At 41.7% G+C, this 18,984-nt stretch overlaps 1 protein-coding gene across 1 annotated transcript; it reads right to left on the reverse strand.

Annotated features, from left to right (window-relative positions):
* Nucleotides 1-13,549: 13,549 nt before the first annotated feature.
* Nucleotides 13,550-18,916, reverse strand: Uqcrb (ubiquinol-cytochrome c reductase binding protein). Its single transcript, NM_001127553.2, has 4 exons — nt 18,875-18,916; nt 16,269-16,340; nt 14,894-15,060; nt 13,550-14,310 (listed from the first exon to the last, which is right to left on the reverse strand). Exons 1-4 carry the CDS (start codon nt 18,891-18,893, stop codon nt 14,233-14,235), a joined length of 336 nt encoding a protein of 111 aa, NP_001121025.1. The 5' UTR covers nt 18,894-18,916; the 3' UTR covers nt 13,550-14,232.
* Between the last annotated feature and the right edge of the window lie 68 nt (nt 18,917-18,984).

Consider the following 18,984-nt stretch of genomic DNA (forward strand, 5'->3'; position numbering starts at 1 on the left):
GCCCACCCATGCCTCTTACACTTTATAACTTGAGCTGTCACCATTATACACATCAACTTTTAAAATCATGTCCCTAAAGTTGAGGAAAACTTTATCCTTCTTGATAGCTCCTATACCTAGGAGATGCGCAGTACATGAGAGTACAGTACGTCCTCAGAGCCCAGAAGGCTTTGCTCTCGGAACAAAGTATATTGTTCTTCGCTCTTGTAACAAAGTATATTGTTCTTCCCCAAACTGAACTGTGCAGAAGTGAGAGTTTGTTTCAAACTTGATAAATATACTCACAGAACTGGATTTGCACAGATAAGAGGTGAGGATGAAATTTAGGGGCCTTGGCACATAGCACAGGCACCCTCCTTAGAAAGACGTGGTGTGGTGTTGTGAGACAGGTATGAATGTATGAGGGGCTAGAGACAGGGCTTCGTCAGTATCGAGTTTACTGAACAAGCATGAGGACTGAGTTTGGACCCCAGAACCCACATAAAAATCTAGGTAGGATTTGTACAGGGGTAACACACTGTATTAAATATGTAAGGTCTTATATACGTGGGTTTGATTACAAAAACTAATAAAGTATTCTCTAAATTAAAAAAAAATCTAGGTAGGGTGGTGTGTACTTAAATCCCAGCATGAGGCCATGGAGACCCAGGGAGCCCAGATGCTGTAATGTGTACAACCATGTGCCTCCAGTCAGGCTAGCTGAAGCAGTGAATTAGGCCCCAAGGCCTAGTCAGCTTTTTGTTTGTTTGTTTGTTGTTTTGGAGTCAGGGTCTCTGTACATAGCCTTGGATATTCTAGAACTCACCATGTAGACCAGACTAGCCTCTAACTCACGGAGATCCAACTGCCTCAGTCTCCCAAGTGCTGGGGCTAAAGGTGTGCACCACTCTATCCAGCTATTGTTTTAGGTTTCAATCCCAGTCCACAGAAGGAGAAAATTTGCTCATCTGTCAGATTCATTACTAAGCACTTCCTACTTTCATGAATCTGTGTCAGTTTTAAAGTCCCTAGGATGGATGTGGCCTAAAATTCATTCCAAAATGTTCTAGGCTGAACTCCAGGACTGTAACAATGTTGAATACACACTTATCAACAGCCAGTGGAGTGAGGAGCAAATCCCTAAGGAAAGAAAGGAGACTGACTGTGGTTCAGAAGGAAGAGCTTAAAACACAGTGACTGGAAAAGAAAAAGGAATTGACCTTTAAAAGAAGGGCTTTGACTATTTTTGTCTGAGATCAGAACTACAAGTGAATATGGAACTCTGCTGGGTTTGTTCTCTGTCATTGCATTTTTACAGGAATTCTAATACGAAGCATACAGTGAAATAGATGGTTTGTGTGACGTAATTTAATACAATGAGATGCACCAAGTTACCTAGGGCAGTGCTACTCTGTAGCCAGCATCCCTCTGTAAGCTGTTCATAATGTCTCGCTTCTCTTCCAAAAGTGTCCTAATAATAGGTAATAAATTGTAATTGCACTGTATATGTTCATTCTTTATAAGGGAAAGTGTATGGAAATCTTTAACATTCCTCATAGATGACAGAGGTAGATACCATTACCTTCTCCCCTATACTATTTATCTTAGGGTTACTCTGGCTTTTTTTTTATTTTTTTATTTTTTATTTTTGTTACTCTGGCTTTGATGAAACACCATGACCAACTTGGGAGGAAAGGGTTTACTTGGCTTACAGTTCCACACCATTGTTCATCATCGAAGGAAGTCAGGACAGGGACTCAAACAAACAGGAACCTGGGGGCAGGAGCTGATGCAGAGGCTATGGAGGGATGTTACTTACTGGCTTGTTCCCCATGGTTTGCTCAGCTTGCCTTCTTATAGAGCCCAAGACCACCAAGCCAAAAGTGGCACCACCCACAATGGGCTGGGCCCTCCCCATGAAGAAAATGCCTTACAGCTGGATCTCATGAAGGTACGTTCTCAACTGAGGTTCCCTCCTGACTGTTGTTTGTATCAAGGTGACATAAAGCTAACCAGCACACTGTTAATGCCTTGAAAATGCCTGTAATGTCCCATAATACTGAGGTGACATGCTGAAGAAAAGGGCTAGAAGGCACATGTGCATTAACCCTGCCATCCACTAACCCATTACTAAGGAAAGCAAACCCTTGTCTTTGTGGTAGTGGGTCTTTTGGTTTTGTTTTGGTCTTGATTTTGGTTTGTTTTGGTTTTAGTTCTGTTTGAGAGAGAGTCTCACTGTGTTGCCCAGGTTGTCCCAGAACTGATTGTCCAGCCTTAGCTTTCTGTGTGCTAGCATTTAGTAATGTATCATCAAGTCCATCCTAAGAAAACAGGTTTTTCTTTAAGTCAAGCCACTGCCTGAAGCAAATCGTTTCACTCGTCTAACCCTTTCCACTCTCATCTGACCGCTGTGTCAGGAACTCTCAGACTTCTCTCCCAAGTAGGACTCATGCTGAGAACCCAGCACAGTAAGTGAATAAGGAATTTGCTGGTAGGTGGTGGTTCACGTCTTTAATCCCGGTGCTTGGGGGGCAGAGGAAGGTGGATCTCTGTGAGTTCTAAGCCAGCCTGGTCTACGTAGAGACTTCCAGGACAGCCAAGGCTAACCTAGAGATCCTGTCTCAAATAATTTCATTTCCTTCTTTTGAGATTATAATATAATGTCATTTTCTCCATCCCTTTCTCCTTTCAACACCCCCCCAATGCCAGTACCTCCCTGTTCTCTTAAAAAAAAGTTCTCTTTTCACTTATTGTTGTTACATGCATATACGTATGTGCATGTATGGCTGTGCATTCCGACCATCGTATATCTGTGATCTGGGTCTGGGTTAGGCTGTCTGAGGAGGCTCCTACAGCTGTGATATTTGCACCTGTCAGGTCAGTTGCTTTCAGTCACTCATCAGCACACTTAGGATTATGCTTCCAAATAGTAATTAGGTGATGGGTGTGGTGGTACATGGCTGCCTGTGTTCCTAGTCCCTTTAGAGGTAGAAGCAGGAGGATGGGCTGCTCCAGGCCATCCTGGTCCACATAGTCAGACCCTGTCTGTGGGGTGGGAAGAGGGTACAAACACAGACAAATAAAAAAAGAAACTGAGGGCCACAGAGAACAGAGAGGAACTGTTGATTGTGGGGTATCCTCCACCCCTCAGCCCATCCTGCACTAACACTAGCTTTTTCCTTTAAGTAGGGAATGATTTCACAGGCTAAACACGTTGCTCCAAATTAGGCCTTAGATAACACAGGAGTCAGCTGCCCTGCTCTTTGTAGGTCCCCACACTGCCTCCTCTGGTGAATTTGAGAATGGCTGCCAGAATGTGGCTCCACGCCCAGCTGCAGGAGGCTTGGCATGCTTAGAGCCTGGACAGTGACCGCCTGTGTTTGGCCCACATCCTTACCCTGGGGCTGCATGTTGTTCCTGCATGGATCTAGAATTGGTATTTTCTTGGAATCAGTTTGCTGCTAAAAGCTTGTGTGTGTGTGTGTGTGTGTGTGTGTGTGTGTGTGTGTGTGTGTGTGTGTAGTGTATGTTCAATTCATGCGCTGCATATGTGTATAGATATTCATACATGTGGAGTCCAGAGCAGGCCAACCCCTATCCTCTATCCCTCTCCACTCTGGTTCCTTGAGACAGGATATCTTCTTGAACCAGACTTGCTGTTGGGTGAGGCCAGCTGGCCATTGAGCTCTCAGGTTCCTTCTGAGTCTGTACCACCCCAAATATGTGGACACCACATGCAGCCAGGCCTGGATTCTGTATATGCTTGTCTCTTTGCTTGTTTGTTTTAGATAGTGTGTAAATAGGGAGCTCTGGCTGGACTGACGGTCACTACCTAGACTACCAGTCTGTTTTCATCTGCTTGCCTCTGCTTTCAGAGAAGCTAGACAGTTGGTTACACAGGCTGTCAGGAAAGCCTGGGCTCTCTTGCTTCTGATTTCCCAGTGCTGGAGTTAGAAGCATACACTGTCATGCTGGCCTGCATGATAGCTTGTTTGTTGGTTTGCTTGCTTGTTTGTTTGAGACAGGGATTTTCTGTGTAGCTCTGGCTGTCCTGGAACTCATTTACTACATATAGTAACCTTCACAGGTTACTTGGTGTTTATAAGACATTTATAGAATGCCTCTTGTATGCAGGTTTTTGGGCTAGGAAAAAGCATCAAGGCATCAAGTGGATGAAATACAGAAACATTCTAGAAAATGAAAGCCGGGGGCTAGGTAGGATGGCTCACTGGGTAGAGAGGGCCTGTCACCAAGCCTGATGATCTCAAGACCATGTATAGGATGGAAAGAGAAATTACTCCTAAGACCTATCTTCTGACCTCAGTCTTGTGCACCATGGCTGCCCAATCCCCTCTCAAGTAAATCAGTGTAATGTTTAAGAAAGCAACACGAGAAATGGCTCATTGGTTGAGGGCTTTTTGCGCCTACAGAGGACCAATTTATTTCCCAGCACCCACATGGAGGCCCACAACCATCTGTAGCATCAGTTCCAGGGTGTTCAATGGCCCCTCTATGGTTAACCACCATCAGGGACATCAGTTCTAGGGTGTTCAATGGCCCCTCTATGGTTAACCACCATCAGGGACATCAGTTCTAGGGTGTTCAATGGCCCCTCTATGGTTAACCACCATCAGGGACATCAGTTCTAGGGTGTTCAATGGCCCCTCTATGGTTAACCACCATCAGGGACATCAGTTCTAGGGTGTTCAATGGCCCCTCTATGGTTAACCACCATCAGGGACATCAGTTCTAGGGTGTTCAATGGCCTCTCTATGGTTAACCATCATCAGGGACATCAGTTCTAGGGGCTCCTATGACCTCTCTAGCCCCAGAACAGCTACATGTGTGTGCATAGGCACCTCTCACTCACCAGGAAACAAACCAAATCTTGGATGGGCCCCTCCCTGGGGGAGTCTCATGTGTTCTGGACTTCAACTCTAGGAAGGCTTGGCCTTGTTTTGCCTGCCTTCTTATTCTTCTTATCAGCAGAGGAAAAAAAAAAGATTCATTCCTGGAACCCTAGTAGATACTGCCATGTTGGCATGAATTTGGATATCTCTCCAAAATACAGCCGAGTCATCTAGAGCTCAGGGAAGAATGTAAAGGGCCAAGTGAGTTTGCACAGAGCTTACAACCAGGAAAAAGCTTGAAAAACGCAGGCCACATGTGGGATTCTGACTCTGGTTCTGTTCAACCCTCTTGAACTCAGAGTCTGTTTGCCAACCACGGAACCTGCCAGATTCTTCCTCTCAGCTGGACCTTGTTCCTCTGCACCTCAGCCACCCAAGATTCTCAAGAAATGAAGCTGCCAGGTTAAAACAACAACAAACTAAAGGGACAAAGAGCCTTCAACAGCCCAGGGACAGGAGGCCAGTGCACACAGGGCTTCTGTTCTTATATGGTCAGTACCTGTGGGAGCCATGGGCCTCTTCCATTCAGAGGTGAGCACAGTTATGCCCACAAACTCTCTCTTCCACAGATTCCTGCCTTGACCATGGGTGGGACCCTCATGAGATTCAATCAGACACAGGCCTCCTCAGACACTTTGGCTTCCTTTGGTGGCTGCTGAGCTTGGGCCTTCTGGCCTGGCTCAATGTAGGATCAGTAAGACCTAACTATGCCATTTCCACATCCTGAGCCCTGCTTCACTCCTAGGTGCATTCTTTTCCCACAACTCTCCAGTCCCTCCCTCATCCCTAATTCCCTGTGACTCCTAGGCCCATCTCTTTAGTCTCTGTTGGAGACTGTCTCTAAGGACAGGAGCCCCTCCCCCGAGATACTCTCTTACCCCATGCTGCTGGGCTCTGCCAATTCTATCCTTAGGCTGCCTCAGCTCTACCCAGGAGCAGGCAACAGGAAATAACCAAACAGGTAAAAGCCCTTAAAGAGGAAACACCAAAATCCCTTAAAGAATTACAGGAAAACACAACCAAAAAGGTGAAGGAATTGAACAAAACCATCCAGGATTTAAAAATGGAAATACATTTATAATAAAGAAAGCACAAAGGGAGACAACCCTGGAGAAAGAAAACCAAAGAAAGAGACCAGGAATCATAGATGCAAGCATCACCAACAGAATACAAGATAGAAGAGAGAATCTCAGGGGCAGAAGATACCATAGAAAACATTGACACAACCATCAGATAATGTAAAACGCAAAAAGTTCCTAACCCAAAACATCCAAGAAATCCAGGACACAATGAGAAGATCAAACCTAAGGACAATAGGTTAGAAAAGAGTGAAGATTCCCAACTTAAAGGGCCAGGAAATATCTTCAACAAAATTATAGAGGAAAACTTCCCTAACTTAAAGAGATGCCCATAAGCATACAGGAAGCCTACAGAACTCCAAATAGATTGGACAAGAAAAGAAATTCCTCCTTTCACATAATAGTCAGAACACCAAATGTACAAACAAAAAGAAAATATTAAAAGCAGTAAGGGATAAAGGTCAAGTAACATATAAAGGCAGACCTATCAGAATTACACCAGACTTCTCACCAGAGACTATGAAAGTCAGAAGATCCTGGGCAGATGTCATACAGACCCTAAGAGAACACAAATGCCAGCCTAGGATACTATATCCAGCAAAACTCTCAATTAAGATAGATGGAGAAACCAAGATATTCCATGACAAAATCAAACTTACACAATATCTTTCTACATATCCAGCCCTACAAAGGATACTAAATGGAAAACTCCAACACAAGGAGGAAAACTACACCTTAGAAAACGCAAGAAAGTAATCTCCCTGTAACACCAAGAGAGACATACAAACATAATACCACCTCTAACAACAAAAATAACAGGAAACAACAATCACTATTCTTTAATATCTCTTAACATCAATGGACTAAATTCCCAATAAAAAGATATAGACTAACAGACTGGACATGTAAAGAGGACCCAGCATTTTGCTGCATACAAGAAACACACCTCAGTGACAAAGACAGAGTACTAAATCAGAGTAAAAGGCTGGAAAACAACTTTCCAAGGAAATGGTCTGAAGAAACAAGCTGGAGTAGTCATTCTACTATCGAATAAAATCGACTTTCAACTAAAAGTTATCAAAAAAGATAAGGAAGGACACTTCATATTCATTAAAGGAAAAATTCACCAAGACAAACTCTAAATTCTAAATATCTTTGCTCCAAATGCAAGGGCACCTACATTCATAAACGAAAACTTACTAAAGTTCAAAGCACACATTGCACCTCACACAATAATAGTAAGAGATTTCAATACCCCACTCTCATCAATTGACAAATCATGGAAACAGAAATTACACAGAGATATAGAGAAACTAGCAGACGTTATGATATGATATGATAACAGATATTTACAGAACATTCCATCCTAAAACAAAAGGATATACCTTCTTCTCAGCACCTCATGGTACCTTCTCCAAAATTGACCATATAATTGGTCACAAAACAGGCCTCAACAGATACAAGATTGAAATAATACCATGCATCCTGACAGATCACCACAGACTAAGTCTGGTCTTCAATATCAACAAAATGACTAAAAGCCAACATATACATGGATGTTGGACAACACTCTACTCAATGATAACTTGGTCAAGAAAGAAATAAAATAAAGACTTTAAAAAATTTAATGATAATGAAGGCACAACATACCCAAACTTATGGGACACAATGAAAGCAGTGCTAAGAGGAAAATTCAACTCTGAGTGCCTCCAAAAAAAAAAAAAAAAAAAAAACCACAGACGAGAACATACACTAGCAGCTTGACAGCACACCTAAAAGCTCTAGAACAAAAAGAAGCAAATACACCCACCAGGAATAGAGGGCAGGAAATAATCAAACTCAGGGCTGAAATTAACCAAGTTGAAACAAAAAGGACTAAAGAAAGAATCAACAAAACCAGTAGCTGGTTCTTTGAGAAAAATCAACAAGATAGATAAACCCTGAGCCAGAATAATGAGAGGTCACAGAGAGTGTATCCGAATTAACAAAATCAGAAATGAAAAGGAAAAAATAACAACAGAATCTGAGAAAATTCAAAAAATCATCAGATCTATAAAAGCCTATATTCAACAAAACTGGAAAATCTGGAGGAAATGGACAATTTTCTAGACAAATACCAAAGTTAAATCAGGAACAGATAAACCATCTAAACAACCCCATAACTCCTAAAGAAGTTAGAAGAACTCCTAATAGAAGCAGTTATTAAAAGTCTCCCAACTAAAAAGAGCCCAGGACCAGATGAGTTTAGTGCAGAATTCTATCAGACCTTCATAGAAGACCTCATACCAATACTGTCCAAACTATTCCACAAAATTGAAACAGACAGAGCACTACCGAATTCCTTCTATGAAGCCACAATTACGCTTATACCTAAACCACACAAAGACCCAATGAAGAGAACTTCAGACCAATTTCCCTTACAAATTTCAATGCAAAAGTACTCAATAAGATTCTTGCAAACTGAATCCAAGAACACATCAAAACCATCATCCATCATGATCAAGTAGGCTTCATCCAGGGATGCAGGGATGGTTCAATATATGGAAATCCATCAACATAATTCACAAACTCAAAGAAAAAAACCACATGATCATTTTATTAGATGCTGAGAAAGCATTTGACAAAATTCAACAGCCCTTCATGATAAAAGTCCTGGAAAGATCAGGAAGGCAAGGCCCTAGTAAAAGCAATATACAGCAAACCAGTAGCCAACATTAAACTAAATGGAGAGAAACTTGAAGAAATCCCACTAAAATAAGGGACTAGACAAGGCTGCTCACTCTCTCCCTACTTATTCAATATACTACTCAAAGTCCTAGCCAGAACAATCAGACAATGAAAGGAGGTCAAAGGGATATACAAATTGGACAGGAAGAAGTCAAAATATCACTATTTGCAGATGATATGATAGTATACTTAAGTGACCCCAAAGTTCCACCAGAGAACTATTAAGCCTGATAAACAACTTCAGCAAAGTGGCTGGGTATAAAATTAACTCAAACAAATCAGTAGCCTTCCTCTACTCAAAGGATAAACAGGCTGAGAAAGAAATTAGGGAAACGACACCCTTCACAATAGTCCAAAATGACATAAAATACCTTGGTGTGACTCTAACCAAGCAAGTGAAAGATCTGTATAACAAGAACTTTAAGTCTCTGAAGAAAGAAATTGAAGAAGATCTCAGAAGATGGAAAGATCTCCCATGCTCATGGATTAGCAGGATTAATATAGTAAAAATGGACATTTTGCCAAAAGCAATCTACAGATTCAATGCAATCCCCATCAAAATGCCAACTCAATTCTTCATAGAGTTAGACAGAACAATTTGAAAATTCACTTGGAATAACAAAGAACCCAGGATAGCAAAAACTATCCTCAACAATAAAAGAACTTCTGGGGGAATCACTATCTCTGACCTCAAGCAGTATCACAGAGCAATAGTGATAAAAAACTGTATGGTATTGGTATAGAAACAGGCAGGTAGATCAGTGGAATTGAATTGAAGACCCAGAAATGAACCCATACACCTATGATCTTTGACAAAGGAGCTAAAACCTTCCAATGGAAAAAAAAAGATAGTATTTTCAACAAATGGTGCTGGTTCAACTGGAGGTCAGTATGTAGAAGAATGCAAATCAATCTATTCTTATTGCCCTGTACAAAGCTTAAGTCCAAGTGCATCAAGGACTACCACATAAAATCAGATACACTCGAACTCATGAAAGAAAAAGTGGGGAAGCACCTTAATCACATGGGCACTGGGGAAAATTTCCTGAACAAAACACCAATGGCTTATGCCCTAAGATCAAGAATCAACAAATGGGACCTCATAAAACTGCAAAGCTTTTGTAAGGCAAAGGATACTGTCATTAGGACAAAATAGCAACCAACAGATTGGGAGAAGATCTTTACAAATCCTACATCTGATAGAGGGCTAATATCCAAAATATACAAAGAACCCACGAAGTTAGACTCCAAAGAGCCAAATAACCCTATTAAAAATGGGGTACAGAGCTAAACAAAGAATTCTCAGCTGAGGAATATTGAATGGCTGAGAAGCACCTAAAGAAATTTCAACATCCTTAGTCATCAGGGAAATGCACATCAAAACAACCCTGAGATTCCACCTCACACCAGTAAGAATGGCTAAGATAAAAAACTCAGGTGACAGCAGATGCTGGCAAGGATGTGGAGAAAGAGGAACACTCCTCCATTGTTGGTGGGATTGCAGACTGGTAAAACCATTCTGGAAATCAGTCTGGAAGTTCCTCAGAAAATTGGACATTGCACTACCCGAGGATCCAGCTATACCTCTCATGGGCATATACCCAAAAGATGCCCCAACATATAACAAAGACACATGCGCCACTATGTTCATAGCAGCCTTATTTATAATAGCCAGAAGCTGGAAAGAACCCAGATGCCCTTCAACAGAGGAATGGATACAGAAAATGTGGTACATCTACACAATGGACTACTAATCAGCTATCAAAAACAATGAGTTCATGAATTTCACAGGCAAATGGATTGAACTAAAAAATATCATCCTGAGTGAAGTAACCCAGTCACAGAAAAACACACATAGTATGCACTCACTGATAAGTGGATATTACCCCAAAAGCTTGAATTACTCAAGATGCAATCCACAGACTACATAAAGTGCAAGAAGGACCACTAAAGTGCGGATGCTTTACTCCTTCTTAAAAGGGGAAACAAAAGTATTCATAGAAGAGGATATGGAGGCAAAGTTTGGAGCATAGACTGAAGGAACGGCCATTCAGAGCCTGCCCCACATGGGTACTCAGCCTACACACACACACACACACACACACACACACACACACACACACACAGCCATTAAAACTAGAAAAGATTGATGAAGCTAAGGCTAAGAAGTGCAATCTGACAGGAGCCTATAATAGCTGTCTCCAGAGAGGCTCAGCCAGAGCATGTCAAATACAGAGGCAAATGCTAGCAGCAAACCATTGAACTGAGAATGGGACCCCTGTTGGAGGAATAGCAGAACGAATTGAAAGAGCTGAAGGGGCTTGCAATCCCATAAGAACAATGCCAACCAACCAGAGCTCCCAGGGACTAAACCACTACCCAAAGACTATACATGGACTGACCCATGGCTCCAGCTGCTTATGTAGCAGAGGATGGCCTTGTTGGGCACCAATGGAAGAAGACCTTGGTCCTGCCAAGACTAGACCCCCCAGTGTAGGGGAATGTGGGGGGAGGGAGTAAGGGGAAGTGGTTGGGGAGGGGAACACCCTTATAGAAGAAGGGGAGGAGGATGGGATAGGGCGCTTATATCCGGAAAACCAGGAAAGGGAATAATATTTGAAATGTAAATAAAAAAATTATCCAATATATTAAAAAGTGGAGACAACTGATGCACAGAGGTTGTCTTTCCTATGGTTGAGGAGCAAGGGTAAGGATTGAGGTTGTGTGATTCCAACCCTGGAATGGCTTGGAATGGATATTGGTTTCAGCTGTGTCAGATTTCCCAGTGCCTTGCAGCTTGTAATGACACGAAGACTCTCCTCTGTCAGTGACATGAACTGATCTGTTCACAAGTTCCTTCTATCTTCCTGGTCTCCCAGTGATCTAAATCCTGGTCCTGCTTATTCTTCACATTAAACAGAACAGAATGATTCATAGCACTGGAAACAGTAAGACTGTTTTGGTGGTACATGGTTTAATCTGAGCCCTTGGGAAGCAGCATGAGAGTAATCGATATGAGCCAGCCTGCTCTACATAGTTAGCTGCTGGCCAACTAGAACAAGCTGAGAACTGTCTCAAAGTAAAACCCAACTCTAAACAGAAACCCAAAGAGCAGGAAGTATATTCTAGTTTTAAAAAAAAAAATTGTACTTATTTGCTACCATTTAGAATTCAGCAGCTAAGTGACATACGTTGACAACTTAGATTGGAGATAGAATCTTTCCTGAAATCATTGTTGTACATTTTAAAAAGAGATTTATTTTATGTGAGTACAGTGTAGCTGTCTTCAGACACACCAGAAGAGAACATCAGAGCTCATTACAGATGGTTGTGAGCCACTATGTGGTTACTGGGATTTGAACTCAGGACCTCGGGAAAAGCTGTCAGTGCTCTTAACCACTGAGCCATCTCTCCAGCCGATTATGTCACAGTTTTAACTATGAAAGCAGTGGGTAGCCTGGAACCTCCTGTTCCTAGTAAGTCAAAACCTCACCTGTTGAAGTTCATCTCTTGGTATTGCCTTTAGTTTTGCCTTAATAGCTTAAATGTGAAGGATATTAAAAAACTACTTTTACCACAAGAGAAACATTTTTAGGAGGGCTCTAACTCATTAGAGAACTAACAAGAATAACTTCCAGGATGGGTTTCAAAATATGATTAAAGATCTAAGCAAAGTTCTTTTCTGGAAATTTAATCAATAATAAATTAACTCTCAATATCCCAACACTACTTTTAAGATATTCTCTTTTTCCTCTGACAGTCTTACTGTGCAACTCAGGCTAGTCTCAGATGTAGCCATCCATTTCTCAAGTGCTAGGATCTCTTACAGGCACCATGTTGAGCATGACTTTAAAAATATTTGTTAGGAGCCAGACATAGTGGTGCACACCTTTAATTCCGCATTGGTTAGGCAGAGGCAAGCGGATCTCTGTGAGTTTAAGGCCAGACTGGTCTACAAAGTGAGTCCAGGTCGGCCAGGACTATAGAGAAACCCTGTCAAAGAACAACAACAAAAAAGAAACCCGTCAGGATCTTGCTTTAAAGGCAAGTTTTTTTTTTTTTTTTTTGTCAAAGGAACTCATATATGCATCTGTATGTTTTAATTACTTCATGAATTTTAACTGTAACAAAAAACTCTGTTCCTTTCCTTCACCAGTGTTTCTATGGATCTAGATCACTCTCCTGCTACATGTACAAAGCAGGTATTCCTCCTCCTGCTGGGCCAGTTGAAATCCCAGTTCTTATCTCCACCAAAGACCTCACAATTCACGGTCAGAATTTGTATTTTTAAACTAATCTGTGGTCTCTTTGCTGTTTAGTACCTAGTTTGTTTTTTGGTGTGGCCCTGGGTGTATCGGAACTATATAGGCCAGGCCAGCTGGCCTACTGAATGCTAGCAATGAGCTGCTATGTCTAGTTCAGTACATAGTTTCTTGTTATTTATTCATTCCATTTCCCAGCATCAGCACTCCCAACTCCTCCCTCTCCTCAAAGAAAAGAGGAAGCCCACTCCCCGCCCAGTGCCACCCCACCCTGGCACATCAAAGCCCTTCAGGACCAGGCACTGTGGCCCACCCAGGGGAACAGGATCCACAGGTAGGCAATAGGTTAGGAGACAGTCCCCGCTCCAGTGGTTGGGGGACCCTAATGAAGACCAAGCTTCACATCTACTACACATGCGGGTAGCCCAGATCCAGCCCATGCTCACTGTTTGGTTAGGGTCCAGGTTAGTCCATTCAGTTGGTCTTCTTGTGGAGGTCCCATCCTCCTTGGGTCCCTCAAGCCTTCCCACAATTCTTCTACAAGACTTCCTGAACTTTTAGTTCTTAAAGGAACATAAAAGCATAATTTGCCTTTGTGTTTTTCTCTGTTGTTTTCCTCATGCCAGATTTATTACTTATTTATTCATTACTGATTAGCATAGGAGCACATGCACCTGCACATACATAGGTAAGTTACATAAGCCCATAATGGAATACAGACTTTTCCTAAATGCAAAATAAATCTAGGTAGAGAGCAATGTTCTGAAAGGCTGTGTCTCGGGTCCTGGGTAACTAACCTGGGGTAAATGTTCCCTTCCTTCCATCAGTCACTCTGAAAGCTGATGGCCCAACTGTTCAGTGCTGGTTGCCTAATCCCTCATCTCACACCTGTACAGGCCTTGCTATGACTTCCCAGGAGCCCAGAAAGGGAATCTAAAGCCTACTATTCAGCTTGTATAAAGTGCTGCATCTTTCAGTAAGCTGGATAGTTATATAGCCATGAAGAGATGATTAAAGCAGCTCCTGTCATCTCCAGTTAAGCAGCAACTAAAAATATCTTAGAAATCTGGAAAAAATTTGTGTCATAAAAATGATAATAGTAATTATGAGAGTAAAAGTTTGAATTGGATTCAAATAGTCCAACAACGGTTATAATAGACATTTATTTAAAGTGAGGCATGTGTAGAGCAAATGATTCTTAAGTTGTGATTCAGGTTGAAACAATGTCATAAAATAGGGTGAGACCAGGCGCACCCACAGATCTTAACTACACGATCACTTCTTCGCCCACTCTTCTCTCTCCTTTCTTTCCCGAATAACCTCTTTCAGATAGGGTTCAAGGTAGAATTTGTCCTGAAGAATGAAGAAGAGAACAATAGGCCTTAAACCTCCAATAAAGTTCACTGCAATGAATTACTGTTTGCTTGTAACTTAAGAAAATACAATCTCAACCTCTAGGACATATGTGCTTTTTAATGTAAAATCTAAGAAAGATCAAGCAGTGAGCAGGTCAGAAGATGTACAATGCCTGTAGGCTTGCCTGGTTTGATGACTTTTGAGGACAGATGTCCATGCTCAGAGCTACAAAAGCACTCAATAGACTTCGTATAACTAAAACTCTTTTCATAGAGCAGGAACCAGAGTAGAGGGAAAGCAACACTAGCGGATGTGGCAGAAAATATGAATTCCAGCCCAGGCCTTCCATACTAAAGACTAGCTCAGTGATATCAGAAGTCACTTCACCTCCAAGTCTCACCTTGTTCTTCTTTAACATAGAGCTGACACCTTTCTACTAACTTCACTTGGCTGCTGAAATGCTACTTATGTGGCATGACTTGGAGAACACTGAAACACTGAACAATCAAGTGTGTTTCTTCTGTTTCTGATACTGCATCTTGAGTGACCAACACTGCTAGACACATCAAATCTGTTCTACCTCCTCATATTTTGTCCACTGATCCTTAGGCAAGATCTGATGCCGCATAGACAGGTCTAGGGCTCTCTTAATTCGAAACATTCTGTCATTATAAAGGTTCTCAGGCAGCCTTCTTATGGCTTCTTTTACATCTTCAGTTTCATGCATTGTGTCATCTCGCATTAACCCTGCAACAGGAACAGAAGAACCAGATTAAAGAACAATCTCAAAAAGTGATCTTTGTTTGTTTTGCATTTTTGAGACAGCCTCACTCTGTAGCCCTTGTTAGCCTTGAACTCATAGAGAATCATTTGTTTCTTCCCACTCAGCCTTATACTCATTTGCCTTGAAATGACCATCTTTTTGCCTCTGCCTCCCCATTACTAAAATTACATAACTCACCATATCTGGTAGGAGTTTTTTTTTTTGTGTGTGTTTATGTATGTATGTACACACATGTGTCTCCACACACGTGGAGACCAAAGGGTGAAACTGAGGTCTCAGGTCTTGAGTTTTTGCCTTGTTTGTGATGTCTCTGTGGTGCTGCATAAGCTAACCAACCAGCTTCTTGAGATTCCCGTCTCTGCTCCAGCTCCCCAGAGTAGCACAATGGGATTACAGCTGTTTGTGCAGTGTCAGCTTTTATGTGGGTTCTGAACTCAGGTCATCAGGCCTGTGGAGTCACTGAGCCATCTCCTCCATACAGAATTTTTCTTTTCTAACGAACAAAATATCTTTATGTCTTAAAATTCAAGATTTGACTGAAAAAGCACCAAGTGACTAGAAAAGATGGAAACCAAATGCATTTTAGACCCAAGTTATCACTTGAAGAAATATATAGGCTTTTTAAAAGCACTATCAGAAAATTCCTATTTATATGAACCAGTTCAGAAAGCATTTAAAATGTGTATCTTGCTTGACCTTGAAACCATGTGGACTCGATCTCTTCTTCTAATCTCAGATCAAGATATTATATAACTAGACTAGGGAGATGGCTAGGCAGTGAAAGTACTTATTGTACAATCCCAAGTTTGATCCCTGGACACCATGAAGGAAGGAGAACTAACTCCCAGAAGTCTTCCTCTAACCTCCACAAGCACATGCTGGTATATGAGCAAATGATGTTTTTAAAGACACGAAGAACTTAAGTTTATACCAAGGAACCCTAAGATCTGCTGATGCTTCCATTCAGTTTCTGGACCACACCGTGAAGTTCATGGCAAATTAGGCAATTAGAAATAGGAAAGTTCAAACACCACATAAAGATCAAAAATCAAGAAAGTTTAATTTTAAATCTGATGCACACAAAAACAAAATATCTCCTTTGAACTCTAAGAATTCTTTAAAAGCAGAATTCAGAAGAACAGGAGGTGGCGGCCAAAGGACAGGTACTCACCCAGTTTATTGAAGCCCGCTGCATTATAATACCACTTCCGGAAACCATCCAGCCACTTGCTTGATGCTGCAACTAGAATGACCAGGCTGTCAGCTGCTGTAATACACTTACAAACGACCCAGTTCTCTTCTAAACCCAACAATATCCCTCTGTATACACGTGGATAATCACTTCACTCATGACACCGAGGGAACAAACGGTAAACTCAGAACTACAGGTGCCTAATAGCCACAGGTATACTTCCTGCCACTTTGGGTTCTCAAAGTCCAACATCCTCTGCCCTGGCATCACCTGCTACCCTAAGAGATGAAGGACAGGGGACAAAAAAGGATCAGAAGCATTTTTGTCTTTTGTAGCTGCAGAAGTAACTTATTCTTTTCAAAGGAGGTGGAGCTATGAGAGTTCAGGTTAGGTGGCAGGCTTCTAGTCTCCAAATTTTTAGTCTACCTTGTCTTTTTTGGCTATTATCTTTAAAATTATAGTTTTAAATAATTAAAATAATTATTTCTAGAAAAACTTTCACAGTATCAGCTAATTTAAATATCAGTATATTAGTAAAAGAAGCTCATTTTCCTTTTCTCAAATACCAACTGTTCTTAAAGGGAATAACAGTATTTGAACATTGATAAGGAGAAACATTCAATGTTGAATTTAAATCTCTTAATGTAACAGAGCATGCTTGTAATTTCAGCACGCAAGAGGTTGAGACTATAAATACCAAGCCTTGTATAAACAAACAAACAACAAAAACTAAAATAGGGGCTGGGAATATAGCTCAGCCTTAGAGTTCATGCCTAGCATGCAAAAAACCCTATGCAAAAAACAAAATAAACAACTGAAAGCTCTTTGGGGAATAAGGCTGAGCTTGAGGGAGGTAACTGAGAAGAGGTCAAGGAAGCAGGAGAGTGCCTGATGTTGACCAGATGTGGTACAGGAAAGAAGACAGAGAAAGCTTAACCTTTCTTTTTAAAATGTGATGGATAGGGGAGGGAACATGTGACTGCCAGAGGACAACACTAGGCCCTAGTCATCCTCTTTCAGTTTTGAGGTGGCATCTCTCACTGGCTTGGAACTGCCAAGTACATTAGGCTAACAGACCAGTGAGCCCCAAGATCCACCTGTCTCCTTGTCTCTTGCACTAGGATTAAAAGCATGGACTAGAGCTACTGAGGCAGTGTCTCATATAATGTAACTGGCTGGCCTGGAACTCAGGCTTTATTAAAAAAAAAAAAAAAGGCTCAACAAACAAAATGGGTTCTGAGAATTAAAATCAGGCTTGTGCTTACATTGCAAGGCAACCTTTTTATCAGCTATATTCTCAGTCCGTAAGCTTTCTTTTGAAATTTTGTCTAAAGCTATTTTCTTACCAAAGAAGAAAAAAGAAGCTCCCTTCTGCCTTCCTACTCCTTAGTACAGATTATCACATGGTTTCCTCTAACCTTAGAAATTAGAAGTCATTCATAAAATTGTTTCTAAGGGAAAATTAAAATAGTCAAGGCTAGTCTCAGTTGGTACATTGCTTGCTTGCCTAGCATGCACCACAAAGCCCTGGGCTCCAACTCCAGCATTACATAAAACACGCACAGTAGTGCATTCCTGCAATCCCAGCATTTTTAGGGTGGAAGAAAAAGAGTCAGAAGTTCAAGGTCATCCTTCAATACACAGACAGCTAACTTGGGTTACAATGACACCCTGGCTCAAAAAATAGAAATATTTTAAAAAAAAGTGCATATGAACAAAATTGTAAACATAGTAGTGACTATGATATTTACTTAACACTTATGTGTCAGGCACTAATCTGTTCACCCTTACCACATTAGCTAGGTCAAAAGCCTGTTACAGAAAAGGAAGTAGTAGGTTTATGTAAATATTAAACTCAAGTAAGGAAACAGAATGCCTTAAATTTAGTAAGGTTCCTTAAAGTTGTATCAAATGGTTAAAATTAATGCCTTCAGAATTTCCAGGGACTCTTGAGAAGAGTATCAATATTGTTTTTAAAGACTATTTCAATTTATACCACCAGAGGGCAAAGATTAGCTTTAAAAAAATAGGAGGGGGTGGTGGTGAGGAGTACTATTTGATGTGAAAACATTCTGGCATTCTATCCCATGACAAATTTGTTCTAGTGCCTACATTAAACAACAGTCCTTATAACTGAGCAGCTCCAGCTCACGGTCCAGATAGGCCAAGATTAACCTGAAACCTCACTGTGACCTATCTTACCTCCCTTTAATTCTGACAAGCTCGAGGAGCGGCATCCGGACTCCAGAGCTATTTGCTCAGATCACTGTCACTGAAAAGGCCTGCGTCTGACTCTAAATGCTCCCCACTCGCTGTGGCAGTCTTCTGCTGACCTCCCCATGTTCCTAAGCTGTCATAAGGCGGAGAAGGGAGGAGGCCGATCCCGCTGTCTGCCACAGCGGGCTCCTTCCGGCGGAGGTCCCTGTTCTAATCCTCAGGCAGGTTAAGCGAAACCTGTCCTTTGAGCTACAGGCTGGGCCACCACGTCTCTTATCGCAAACTATTTAGCTAAAGCAAAATGAGAGCATTTCGTGGGAAAATACAACCGCCCCACGATACCCACAAAAGAGGATGAGCTCACTTACCTGCAGGTCGGCCCGCCATTTTGACCTAAGAGTAGAGAGCTGCCTTCTGGGTAAGTCCTAGAGGACGCGCCGGGGTCACGCGCAGGCGTCCTGCATACTTTCGGAAGGGG

Source organism: Rattus norvegicus, chromosome 7 (genome assembly GCF_021556685.1).
Source record: "Rattus norvegicus strain SHRSP/BbbUtx chromosome 7, alternate assembly SHRSP_T2T, whole genome shotgun sequence".
Lineage (NCBI taxonomy): Eukaryota > Metazoa > Chordata > Mammalia > Rodentia > Muridae > Rattus > Rattus norvegicus.